Genomic DNA, 14473 nt, shown 5'->3' on the forward strand with positions numbered 1-14473 from the left:
TTTTAGACGTAGCCTTCTTAGAGGCTTCCCTCCCCACCGACAGTTTACCTTTCCTCTCACGAAGAGCTTTCTCGGTCATGGATTGGCAGGAACCGCAGTCGTCGGTTAGGTGACTGGAACCGAGCCACCAGAGACAAACCCGGAGGTGATCCGTGATCGACATTTTTGATCCACAATCTACACACTTCTTCAACCCAGTCTTGGGTGTCGAAGGAGCCGAAGATGACGACATTTTCTTCACAGAAAATCTGAAGCGCGCCGTTCTCGATAGCGAAGTGATCGGAAAAACGGAACTGAAGCAACGGGTGCGGCTCGAGCTATTTATACCATCGGTGACGTCGAGAGAGTACGGAGTCCGTCAAGGGACAATTTACGCCACGACCTCGAGCACAGCACCCTCTGCCAAGAGAAATCATTTTTCCGAAGCAGCGAAGCTGAAGACAACGAGTTATCATAAGATGAGGAATACGTGGGAGGACACAATCCATTCGAAATGCAGTCTTATAGAGTGAATGAAAACTTTGCTAAGGCACATGTGGAGTTGACAGACTTTAGAGCCATGCTTCGAGAAGAAAATACTTTTATTGCCCATGCATCTACCCTTTTGTCATCTCTATCCAGTGGGATGGTTGGATAATTTGCTTGATTTGAGGTTGCAATTCCTGCCTGCACCACCAGACTTTATGCAGTGGGGTGTTTTGATAAGTAGTTAGGCTCACTACTAGATGGGTGGTATTTTCTTGTCAAGTTCTTGTTTACTGCCGGACATGACTCCGGCATCTCCTAATTGGCCATCTCCCTTTTTTAAAGAGCAATGTTGAATGGTAAAATGGGATCCTTTTGAGGACCATTATCAAGGATGTCTGTTAGATTATCCTGCTCGAGGGGGAGGGTAGGCCTGCTCTATTCCAGGTAATCTACAACCTTAGAGATCAACTGCCTGTATGATGCATCTGCATGTTCATCGGACTCAGGCTTACCAAATTGTAATTCTGGTGAAGTGTCCGCTGTACTAGCTGTTTGTACATTTTCATAAAGGTCCTTTAGCCTGGATTGCTCTGATATAAAGCTATCAGGGACATTTGGTGTACCATACTGTAACTCAAATGGCGCAGCACTATCCAATGGCTCCTTATCCTCATAAATAGTTGTTAGAGATTGAAAGTAATCCTTTCTAGGTAAAGGAGTAAAGGTTTTCTCTGGTAAGGGCGTTGAAAATTTTGAACTCGACGCTCAAGGAGTCGTGGATGTCTTCGACAAAGACATTTTCAAATTCGTTGGCACTGAAGGTTTCAATGGCGCCATAGGTGTTGATGGGCCAGCTGGCAGCGAGGGCGGCAATGGCGTCGACGACCTCAACCTTGGACTTGCAGCTCGAAGGATCCTTCGATGATTCCTCTTCGCGTCGAGGCCTCGACGGCTCTCAAGGTGGATCTGGCCTTCGTCCCGGGCTTGAGGGCGCGCAGGATGTGGTTGAGCCCTTTCCTTACCAGCTTTAGAAAGCAAGGTAGGAGCATGGCTTGTCAAGGGTTTTTATTTTTCAAACATTTTCAGCATTTTTAACCTGAATGCTTAACAACCTAGGGTTTAGGCTGAAAGCTGTATTGATTTATTATTGCCTTCCTACCGTTAGGAACACAATGTTATAGCACAACTAAACCGACTTAGGAGAAGAAATGTTAAGTAAAAGATGCTCTTATCAAGTACACAAGACACATGCAGACATTCCCTAGTCGGAAGAACACCCTGACCCTGACGGGCAAAGGTCTCCCGAGGAGGCCGGGATAGTGAGAAGGCTCTCCCTCATCTGGAAATACATACACCCATATGTCACTTACATACAATAAAAAAAACTGAATCAAGTATGGATAGAGACAGTGAACATTAAATCTTATCTCTGCTGTATGTCACAAAAGGCTTCTATTACCATGGAATTTCTATGCAATTTTAATCACCAGCTGGGTAGTGGCCTATCACAAATCAGACCTTGTTCTGGAATGTTAAAACAAATAACCCTCAAAGTAGGGCAAAACCTAGGGGCATGCTGCCTATCTAAGATTAGGGATTGATCTGACAGGTCAACCTATATTAAGTGAACATCGCCAATCTATAGGACTTTTATTCCTACTGGAAATGCCTGTGTGCATATTCGTCAGAAGTTCCTTCAGATGCCAGAGAGCCAGTATTAGGCCACCTAACCAGTACATTGGAAAAAGCCCCGGTTTTATAGTGGGGGAAACCATCAAGACAAGGGCCAGATGTAAGCCTTTGTAGCACACATCTGAGTTTCCTCCAATAGTTGTCAGCACGACTGTCCCGGTCTTGCGACAAGTAAAACTGGGGAATGTGCTTCGTTGTGTAGCCTGTGAAAATAATTGTTTTCTACTCACCTTAGTCTTGGAAAATGGCTGAAAGGCGCATAGTGTAGGAGTGTGAAAGAAGTCCTTTTGCTTATGCAGCATGCAAAGAAGCCTATTTTATGTGGCATTACACAAATCACAATCACCCCAAAATGTACTTGGACCGTGGCACAATAACAACAGAGCATGAAGGTGAGCAAAGGCAAAAGCCCTCTCACTAAAACTGCAAAGACTGAGTCTAGTACCCAAGGCATAAACAGAAGGGGAAAAAAGAAAATAAGAAACTATTTTGCGGCATGAAGGTGGTGTGTCTCTGCTCTTTATGCTGCCAAGACTGCCCAAATTAAAGGACTGGTGTTTGGGGCCTGGAGCATGCAAAAAGGAGGTGCCACACAGGAACATGGTCACCATGCACACCAGCAGCATTATGCTGCTTCACCGGAGAAGCAAGATATACCATGAGTATGGAGCAAAAGGAACAGAATATAGGACTAATGTTTAATAAAAACGTTTTGAGAAAAAAAACACAATTGAATCTTTTTATTTTGAATCAAACAGAGGTGTTCACGGCAAAATCCTCACACAAAAAAAGGAAACAAACACCACCCAAAAGAGGAAATATAATTAATAATTCTCTAATCCATCTGTTAATCTGAAAAAATGGAACTGGTGGTTGATATCCTGGGGGTGTTTATATAGGGAGCAGGAGGTGGGGGAGTGGTATCAAGGCATAATGCAGGGTTCCTGTTCTGGAATTTCCACATTTCAAATTATTTAGCTGCATTCTGCAGCAGCTTTGGTGCAGTCCCGGGCCGGGCCAGCTGCAGGAGTAGGTCTACAGAATGAATTCAGAAGGAGAGAGACGCAATGAATGAAAGAGTAGCCTTGCGTGAGAAAGCATTGTTAACTTGGTCCTTGAAGTATCTTTGTGTGTCACACATGCATAAAGGTACAATACAGATGTTTCTTACCTGAGCAGACATGTTAACAGTAAGAACTGCCCATTTGGAGTCCAAAGATTGAAGCACACCCTGAGCAATGGAGGTTTTTCCTGTCCCAACTGGGCCCACCAGCAACACAGGGGTCTGATTCGACACTAAGGCGCTTACAATGAAGTTGTAGCGGACGGTATCCACGGTCGGAACAATAATCTTATAGAATGGAGCACTAGAAAAGGGAATATGAAAACAATGTTGATCCAATGCACACATAGCAGTAGGCATAACAATTTAAACATGGTTTGCAGGTGAAGGTACTGAGATATGTCCAATAGATCATACAAAGGCTGTAAGAGTGTAGAAATAGGACAGTGGTGGCATGGTGTTGGAAAAAAAACTTTATTCAAAAGATAAATGAAAAGAAAACCCTATCTTACCCTATTTCTAAGAGGGGTTTCCCTGCCTCCACTAAAATGATAACGGGTCTGTCAGAATGTCCAAAGTAAAAGTCCACAGTCCTATGTCAGAATCCTAACTCTTTCCCTTACACTATAAACTAAACTGAAGCAGTAGGTTTCTTTGGTCCAGGAGAAAGGCATGGGCAAATGCATCTTGATTCCCATGAATCCACTGGTACAAGGAAGAGGACAAGAGCAATGCAGATTACCAACAGCAAGAAGAATGTGATATGGTCTAATCATTCTGATCAGGAGAAAAGAATGTGCACCGTTTGCCGGTGCACTTCCACCTCACAATGAGCATGAGGAAGCCAGGGACGGACGCCTGGTGCATTAGGAACTCAATGTACATTATTACTAGTAACTTCATTTTCCCCATGCAGCTCACTTCTGTGTCTATGCACTGCTTAAATATATCACCTTCACAAAAAGCATTTTCCCTGCATTGCTCAAAGTTAACTGTGTTTTTTAGTACTGCCATGCACGCCCCTTTCCGCCCACCACCTCCCCATCCCCAATGCACCAGCTGCAAAACCCCTCCCCGCCCACCTCCTCTATCCCCAATACACCATCCCCAACACCCCTCCCCACCGTCTCCCCAGATCCCCAACACAGCATCCCCAAGGAATCATACCAGCACTGCAACCTCCTAAGGTCGCCTGCTACTAAAACAGAGCCTTTGCACATTAAAAAAATGCTGAGCCCCATTACTGCAACTAAGGGAAGCAGGGTGTCCCCCGCTCATCTTTGTCGGGGTAATGGGGTCAGAAGTTGCAGGGGTGTCCCCTGGTTCCGTTAAATGGAGAGCGGGGGACACGACAATGTAAAGGAAAAAAATAATAAAAGGAGCCTGCAGCACCAGCGCCGACCCACGTAAGTGGGTGGGAACTGACACCACAGGGATCGAGGGAAGTCGGCGGCACACTTCTGTGTGTGCCGCCGTTAATGTAAGTGGCCGAGGGGGTAGGGCGATGCAGGCCGTAGTGGTCTATCTGATCACTGCGCCACGCCGAAATGGTCGTCGACATTTTCCTCTGCGAAATTACAGGCGGTGCAGTGATCACATAGATTCTACCCCCAACACTCATGCCCTCCCGCCTCCCTTGTAGCTAGGAAAATAGTGCCATATCATGTCACGTCCATGGCCTTTTGCCCCTGCCAGCCTGCTCTGGCACTGTTGGGGTCAGACTGCGCAATGAGTGCCACCTTGTGGTCCCAGGCAATGACCCCTCCATGGGGGTGACAGAGGTGGAGGGCTCAGTTTCCTAGCCCCGGATGGGTTGCAATGTGAGTAGCATGCATGTATGAATGGACTCGGGAGAAGCAGACATGCCTCCGGTATGCTCCCTCCTCCTCTGCCCAGCAGTAGTGATGGCAGCAGTCAACATGGAGAGCTTCCGGCACTGGCGTTCCAGGGATCTGGAAATCCTCATGGACGATACCTGGACACCGTCCCTGATGCACCTGCAGCTCTGCAAGATTTTCAATTGTCACCTGCCGCTGATCCATGGCATCCAGCCTCGCCCAGATTAAAGCCAGTGAGTGCTTTGCCACAGGCTGTGGACTCTGTAGGCAGCCATGGCTGAAGCAAGGCGGTCTGAAGCATAGGTCTTCCTCCTCCTCATCTAGAGTGTCATTGATATCTGTGTTTGCCTCAGCCTGGTGCTGGTAATGCCCGTCTGACACAGGTAATGAGGGAGTGTCAGGGAGCGGATGGGTGAGTGCAGGTGTGTGAGTGGCACCATTATGCTCCTTGGGGATCAGTGGTATGGCTGCTGCAGCTGCTGGGGGTACTGCACCTGCAACAACATGTGCAGGGCCTCCTGTGCCATCTGCAGAGCTGATTGAGGGGCCAAAGGGCACAGATGTGGGTACAGTGGGTGTCTCCACGCTTAGCACGGCTGACTTGGTGGTGTCTTCCTCCAGCTCTTTCTCCCGCTACTACCATGGCCGGCCTGTGCATGGGTGGAGGGAGATGCACTGCCAGAGGTTGCATTCTCCAGGGCAGTGCACAGCCCTGCATCTTCGGCCTGAGTCGACTGTGAACTGTGAGTCGACTGTGAACCTGTTGGCTGGATATTGACTGTCATCATGCATACTAGTAAGTGGTCTAGCGAGATACTCATTCAACATGACGTATGATCTTCCTACGCACATTGTGTATGATGGGCAGGGGCGGTTTCAGGCCAATGAGTATAGCTAATGCTAGGTGGGTCTGCTGAGGGCATTGTGGAGAATCCTACGGATCCCTCACTGAATCCCTGCCTAAAGTCTCCTCCCAGTGGCCAGGGAAAGGCAGACGCTTCCTGGTCCTGACCCTGGGGGTGGTGTACTTCGGGAGGAATACCTGGGAGGAGACATGGCAAAGGGTGGTGAGGATATCCCGTGGATGTGACGCAGTATTTTTCCTCTAAAAGGAAGTGCCTTTCTGGGTTGCCAAAACAAGAAATGTAATATTGTCATTATAATGTCCCTGACCATCATATAAGATCTGTGACCCGGGGTACAAGTTCTTTCAAATCCAAGCAAGCCATGTTAACAGAAAGTTCTTTTAAAGCATTTCAGGATGAACAACCTCCTTACTCCCAAAGATATAAGGAAAAATAGCTTCCTCTGTAACCACAAATTCTAAGAGTCCATCTTTTAATGAGTTTAAGGGAAATAAATCTACCCTTAAAGTTAATTAAATTGTTAAAAGAACTAACCGTCCTACAATCCAATGAGTACTGGGATGAGGAGAAGGGCTGAAGAGGCATGATGTAGCAGTAGTAAGGCAATTGAGCCTAACAGCCCACACCTGAAGGAACCTGGGAGGAATAAAATGCCCCCCTCAGGTGCAGGCAATAGGAAGGAGCTGGAACTGTGGCTGCAGTGCGAGTTGTAGCACTAGTAGCAGAAAGAAGAAGACATGAAGCTGGCAAACCAAGCAGAAGTGGGAGAACAAGAGGAATGCCGGAACGAGACAGCAGATTTCACCTGCTTCTTCTGAGAGGGTCCTGATCCCCCAAACTCCGAAGTGTAGGGGTTGTGTGCTCTAGCACCTTGAAGAGTCTCTTGTGCTAGATGGAATCACCAATAATGATCTCAGACCAAATAACCAGAAAGACTCAAAGAATATGGCAAAGTACTACTCTATTCTCAATTTAACAAAGCAGGGTAAACCGACAGACATAGGATTGATGCTTGCACACTCACACAAACTTGATTACACAGAGGTCTTATACCCCAATATGCGTCATCTATGACATCATCCTATGTGGCAAACTGTAAAACCTATTGACGGGAGGGATTGGCTGGGGGAACAGATCTACGTATAGAAAACATATGGGTTAGTACTTCATTGATTGTCTCTTATCTGCAAGGCACGCCTCAAACTACTTCTAAATACATATAACACTGATTATAGCAGACGAAACAGCAGCGGATTGGTCTATGCAACATTGTATAGCAGGTTGCACCATAGACCAACTGATTGGTTGGAATTCCCACCCGCTCCATAGAGGAAGGGTGCAGGTTCCTAAGAAGCCAGAAGCAGTAGAGGTTGTGGCAGAAGTCGTGGAAGCAGTGCGATCCACAGAGCAGGTGTTAAAGAATCTGGCGAGTGAACCCTGACGTTCTAATACTTGTATCCAGTTCCCTATTCACTCGAGTGTGATTTAAAGGGAGCTGAAGTTGGTTGGTGAAGTTATAATACATGAACAATGGAAAAGTAGCACTTGCATATATATATAGTCCTTTTACTCGTGTGGAGGGCAAACACTGCTTAAACCCACTGTTAAACCCTTAACAGACTGTATCTACCTGAAGGAGTGTTTGCTTGTCACTAATTAAGAAGAGTGAACGTTGCGAAGACCATGACTGAATACTTAAACCATGATACAACAATTATGAAGTCATTGACTTGTGAAAACTATATCAAAGAGTGGTCACGTGTGCCTAATTGTAATTCCCAATGGAAGACAGAACTCTATTCTTTACTTTCACACAGGAATACAATTCAATACAAGTCTTTAACCTTTGTGTGCCTAATTGTGATTCCTAAAGAAAGACTGAACTCTATTATTTGCTTTAACCCGGCACACCTTTTTAACTATGAGAAGTTAACGTGTATTCTCTATTAAAGAAGAGAGTAAGCATTGCCCAAGCCAACATCCTCCCTATATTAAAAGTAAAACTAGCCGTTCACAGAGTTAAAAAGCAATCCGTTACTGTGAAGTTAATAACAGTTTAACTGGCCTAAGATACAAGTGTGCAAGCATTACCTGAAGCTAAGAGGGTGGCACCAAGGCTTCTGGCTAATTACTTGGGTTGAGAGAGTTGGGGAAGGGAAACTGGCTGCTTGTAAAGACTATTTTGAAGTTGACACAACCTGTAGTGCCAAAGACTGTGGAAGACAGAGAGACGTGAGTCTTAAGGGCAAACCCAGGTTGTTATTATGGCAGACAGACAAGAGAGGCAAAGATGCTGCTGCTTTTGAAGAGAGATATTCAGAGGAAGAGTGCCTTGTCTACCTGAAGGTAATGTAGTACTTTAAAGTATATCCTGTCAAAACCTATCTAGAAGTACACATCACTGAAGTTGTAGTATTAGTCCAAAACACTGTAGCTGTGGTGGTATATCTGGTTATCAGTAGATGTAATATTGTAGTAGCCTAAAAAAAGAGGAGTAATGTGAGACACAGGTGACTGTTCTTGTGGTGAATCAAGTAGAAGTGAAGTTGTTGAAGTGGAAGCAGCAGAACTGTGAAGTCATCGTGAAATAATTAACATTGTGAATGGTAAAACTAACTAAGGAATACTAACTATTAACCAAGACATCATCCCTGACAGTTGTGGATATTGCATTTCTTTTTTAACTGTGGCAAGTGTTCTTGAAGAGGTGACAAATCACTGTGGTTGGGATTCCCATTGGTGCGGAGTGGAAAGTGGATATTTCACCAAGGAGAATTGATTTGCTATCATTGGAAGGTTAACAAACCTTAGTTGGACGTTGGAACATCAAGAACTGATTTGAGACATTACCTTCTTAGGTTGAACATTAGCAGAGCTAACCTTGAATCCTGGGGAAGGGAATGAACCCAGGACATCATAAGGTTATTCAGAAACTGTGAATGTTGTTTATGTTATGATGTATTGCCATACATTTTCTTTGTGTATTTGTTGATTAGTGTGAGGGTCAGATATCGAGGGTTAGAGCGTTGTCGCTTAGCTTTGGTTAGGCAGGGAAATCCTCAGCAGAGTGAGGCATTTTGCTACATTTATTTTGAGAATAAAATGGCATGAACACATTGCCTGTTGCCCTGTCAATCTGGGTTTTTGTCGTTGTGGCGTAGTGGTTAACTTTGCAACATGGACTGACAGCACACATGGGTGCTGCGCATGGTTCTATGGCTTCACATTCACATTTTCCCTACAGTGCATGTTCATTACAACAGTATCCCACCTTCCCTGGCACGTGCTTGTAGTGTGATGAATCTGTTGGACTCATCACTGATTCCCCAGTTGTGACCTCCTCCCATGTGGGCAGGGGACGGCAGCTGCTACTTGATCCTGACCCTGGGGGAGGTTATATGAGGGAGAATCAGATGGGAGGCGACAACTACGAGGAGGAGGGGGTGACTCCATTGGATGTGGCATGGTATTGCTCCCTTGTCCCTGACGAAAACCCTATAATACCCTATAATACCCAAGGTTCTTGATGGCTTAATGTGACCCCAAAAATCCCCCATATTGTAAAAATCAGAAGCCCTGCCCTTTCTGTCTGTCACTCTAGACAAAACTCAATACCTCAAACATTCATGACACACAGAAAACATCTTTTGTTTCTGACATTTCATTATGTAACATTTTTAAACAACAGCAGTTCAGAAGCCCAATTACATGTATGGACGTCAACTCCCATAAAGCATCAAGTACTGAAACTAAGAAGAGGGCAGAGTTGATTCAAACTAAGCCAAGCCCAAAGACTAACATGCAGACTAGTGTTCTGTTGAAACTAAAGTGCCCAGTACGGGAGAGAACCGTGCAGGAGAAAGCTGACAGAGAGAAGACGGGCACACTCGTGCAGCAGCTCGCGAACGCGAGTCACACACATCAGCGTGGCGTGAAGAAAAGAGAGGTGTAGCAGACAAACCTGAAGGACCGTGGGACCACTGAGAGAAACAGCAAAGCTCTTGGAGGTACGGTTGTGCCGGGAAACATTATTCTCCAGTCTAAGCCACAGAGGGAAGTCGGCGAGTGAATGCTAATTTGCAGGAAACACTGGGGAGACGGCTGCATCATTTCAGAAGCCAACCCAGGGTGGAAGCTTCACTGCAGAGGCACGACATAATTCGGATATGTAGCGAACCACCAGTGAGTCTGCCCCGGGCCACTGGGCACCATGGGGCGTACCGACACCCATATAATCAAGTGAAGGATATATGTGAGATTGATATTACATACTATGCTCAAAGGCAATTTAACACAGGAAAAACCTAATGTTAAATCGATACTCGGAAGAGAAAATATTTTAATACCTACAAAAAAAAGTGCAACAACGAGAATTGAACAAATACCTATGCTGAAAATGTCAATGTAGGGGAGAGCTGAAACAAGTGTTACTCTAAGTAAATACATTGAACAGAACAAAGCGGATATTGATGGGGTATATTGAAAAGGACAGAAAAACCAATAAGAGGTCCTAGTAAAGAGAAGACACCAGGCAGCTGACATTTGGAGGGGGAGATACCTGGCAGGGAAGTATACCAGGCAATCTGAAAAGTATATGAAAGAATTTCCGACATGTAAATGCACCAGGCTTTTGAAGTTGTATCAAGACTCTAACATTTTCGAAGAATCCCTGGCTTTTGAGTATATCAGGAAGTGTAAAAGTCCAAAAGAGGATCTCTTGCCGAGGAGTACACCAACCAATCCTTCAAGTTTACAGAACAAGAACCATGTGAATCCAATATAAAGAAAATGTTGTTCAAGAGAAACACTTTTGCTACAAAGACATGGTTGGATATTATGGAATGCATTGTTTGAACAAGAACTTCCGAATCCAGTGTAAAAGCCGGAAGGAATTATTGGATAAAGAGACACTCTTGTGATACAGAGAAACCATCTTTAAAAAAAGACACTTTGCCATCCCACCTAACAATCCAGGGGAAGGGAACCATCCTCTGGATCCAAGGGTTTCTCCTTTGAAAATACTTTTTGGATGTATCCTTATGTTTTTATTATGAACATTTCACACTGAATATAAATCAGAGACATTTCCTTGCACCCTTAATTGTTTGTTTCTAGTGTAAGGTTTAGGTTAGAATGTTTTGGACAAAAAGACGGTTTCTAAGTTACTAACTACTTGACACAGACTGATTCTTAGTTTTAATTTCCTAGGCAGGGAACTTCTTTCTTTACGGTAGGGCTAGAGAGGCATTATTCCAACCCATTTTGTGTTAAATAAAATGTCTGACTCTGAAACCATTCCAAACTCGGGCCTGCCTCTCATTTCTGACCCCTCACAGTAGTCACTGTGCCTTTGTACTGGTTGCCATGTGGTTTCCCATTCCCCTGACCATTGTGCTAATTTATGCTGGGGGACGCATGCTTTTGGCCTGCGCATTCACATGGGAGTGGTAACTGAAAGACTCACCGCCATCCCTTTGGCTGCTTGCTCCAAATTCGGTGCTGCCGATCCCTTCTTTCCCTTCCAAGTGGAGGGTGGAGCTGGCCTTTTTCTCCCATGAAGTCAGGGTGAGTGGTTCCACAGTGCCACTTTCCTTTGGCTGCGGTCTCTCGCGTGTGCCTGGGAATGCAGCTGCGGCCTTGGCCTTCAGGTTATTCCACCTCTTGCATCAGTCTTCGCTGTCCCATGGAGAAGGCCCACGACCACTTCCCTGATGGTGGCCCAGGTGGCTGCCTTCCTCTGACCACAGGTCCTCAACTGTCTGCTTCTATCCAGCTCTTCAGCATGGCATACAGCCTCATCCACCAGCAACTGCAATTCAGCTTCTGTACATTTTTGTTTGCGCCACCTCATTTCCTGCACCTTTGCTTTCCCCTTTTGCTGGGACATGATTCTGCCAAGTCTTGACTCCAGATGGCAACGGGAAATTCAGAATGGAATGCATTTTTGAAGATGGCTGCCACCAGCCTTCCATTTTGGCGATGACTCCATTTTCGCCGGTGGGAATTAGTGCTGAATATGCCTGAGCTAACAATAATTCTGCCGAATCTGAGCGGAATTACCACCTGAAACCCATTTACAACGGTAATTCCGCTGGACGGAATTACATTTATGGCCAATACGTGCTCCCAACTTGGAATAAAGTGGTCATTTTCACTGAATTACTGTCGAACCTGTAACGAGGCCCTATGTTTCCTCTTGTTCAGTATGCATTTGGAGGCAAAGACCCTCTGTGAATTCCCATGGGGCTGCTGTCTAGAATGTCCATACCTTACAAATCTTGTGTCTATGTCTCTATGGATTTCATTGTGGAGCTGCCTGAGACACAGCGTATGAACACTGTGTGGGTAGTGGTAGATATGTGCCACAAAAATGGCTAGTTTCATCCCCTGCAAGAGATTTCCTTCCTCTTTGGTCTTGGCCGAATTATTCTCCAGCATGTATTTTGTCATTTCGGCCTCCCATTGATAGTTATCTTGGACAAAGGATCGCAATTCGCATCACACTTCTGGAGGGCTCTCAAGAAGCTGTTGACTGTAGATGCATGTTATTCATCAGCCTACCATCCTCAAACAGACGGCCTCAGTTTACAGTTCTAAGAATCTTAGGTCATGTTGCTTCCCTTCACAGACTGACTTTGTCTATAAGAACTGGCATTCATCGACACAGGTGCCTCAGTTCTTTGCCTTATACAGTCAACATTAGAGGATTATGTCTGATAAAAGGCTCTCACTCACGATTGTCCCGGCAGCAAATAACTGTCTCTGACACATTCAACTGGTTGGTACAGCCATTTTTGGAGCAAGACTTAATGAAGCATCAGGCACGCCCCCCGATCTACCAAGTGGAGGATAAAGTCAGGCTTTTGACCAAATACCTCTACCTCCCAGGGTCTCCCAAACTGATCCTGCGTTTTGTTGGGTCATGTGTTGTGGAAGGGTTGTTGAAGGGTTGATCAACATGGTTTCCTATCACTTTTTGCTACCTAGCCCCTGGCGTATTCACATGGTTTTGCACATGTTCCTGCTTCTTCCATGTCCTGCAAATCTTACCACTATTCCGGTACAAGGTACAAAAGAATATGTGGCATCGGGTATCCTCACCTCTATTACCTCCTGTTAGGGAGAATTCTCTGTAAAGGCTAATTTCCCAAACCTAGTGAGTCCCCCAGCAGCTTTGCTGGATTTTTGGGGTTTATTTTTTTCTCCTGCTAAGAGTGAGACTCTTTTACTCCCACTCTTAGACATGATTTGAGGTGTTCCTTTGTCTTTCCATGTGTTTTATGGGCTATGGGGTCTTTTACTCCATAGGGTCTCATGTGTTTTTGATGTGGGTTACACAGCACCCTCCGTGCCGTAACCCAGGGGTGTCGTAGCGACCCCCAAACATAGACTCCATACCCTGGGACTGACTACTGTCTCCCAGGGCATGTAAAGTCACCATTGGCTTTACTAGTCCCAAATTATGAACAGAAACCAGTACAAACCATCATATTGTGGACGTACTGGTCGGGGCAATTCAATTGCCCTGGGGTCTGTTGTTCGAGGGGGCACGTCTCGTCCCCCCTGATCGAGTTTTGGCTGGTGGCAGTGGATACTACTTTTTATATTCGACCGCAAATATATCTCTATGGGATTTTCCCATTGTTCGAGGCTACCAACTTTAATTATTTAATTCCTATAGCCTCGAAAATACAGCTGGTTTATTTATTTAATATTGATTCACCGGTTGGTATTTTTTGCCAGAACTCGATTCCAAAATGGCGTTTGTGTTCTCTTCTGTGACTCCAACCCAAGTTGAACCCTTTGTTCCAATTTTTGGTGGGCTTCTCCACAGAAGCCTCCAAAAGTGGTGCCACTCTGTCTGAGTACCACAGGGGGTGTGGGAGGGGGTTTAGGCACCCTGGACTGAGTTGCCTTGGCAACTCAAGTCGCACTCTTGTGAGATTGGCCCAAGTGGTGAGCCGGCCGGCTCACAACTTAGCATGTTTGTTTGACAGCTAGGCTGAATGAATGGGGGTTTGCTGCATAAAAGCAGGGCTTTGGGGACTGGAACTTCAGAAGTCGCCACATGACCTAAGAATCCGAGGAGGGAGAAGCTGAGCCAACCTGCAACGACGACACCACCAGTGGAGCCCTGCTGAACCGTCTCACCACTTTTCTTGACGACAGAGGATATCTCCAGTCCGGAGAGTCTTCTTCCTTTGACTGGTGGGGATATCCAGTTTTGCCTCCTTTTCACCTTCCTGGAGCATCTCGTGGCCGCCTTGCCCGTGCCAAGCACCCCGGCAACCGGAATACCACGGTTTACCACTACCGCGAATAGAAGGGTAGTAACTTTTAACCGAAGAACTCTGCGGCTGGTTTCTTCCCTGGCAGTGCAACGACCTTCATCTTTCCTCCATGGCGAGACCTCCTCTTCCTCTGGACAAAACACCAACTTGCACCCGCTGCCAAGAACAACTGCCCCCGCTGGAACTTCCTTCCCACTTAAGGTACTGTGTCCCGCCTGGCTTCCCTTGCGACAGATCGTTCGGGGTGACAGTAAA

General features: G+C 45.8%; 1 protein-coding gene across 1 annotated transcript in view; it reads right to left on the bottom strand.

Annotated features, from left to right (window-relative positions):
- The window catches only part of DNAH2 (dynein axonemal heavy chain 2), a 3498763-nt gene that overhangs the window by 1179468 nt on the left and 2304822 nt on the right, over nt 1-14473 (bottom strand). Inside the window, exon 49 of the mRNA XM_069646273.1 lies at nt 3332-3527. Within this exon, the coding sequence (XP_069502374.1) occupies nt 3332-3527 (196 nt within the window). The remainder of the gene's footprint in view (nt 1-3331; nt 3528-14473) is intronic.

The sequence above is a fragment of the Ambystoma mexicanum genome, chromosome 1p (assembly GCF_040938575.1).
Source record: "Ambystoma mexicanum isolate Mex_15411 chromosome 1p, UKY_AmexF1_1, whole genome shotgun sequence".
Lineage (NCBI taxonomy): Eukaryota > Metazoa > Chordata > Amphibia > Caudata > Ambystomatidae > Ambystoma > Ambystoma mexicanum.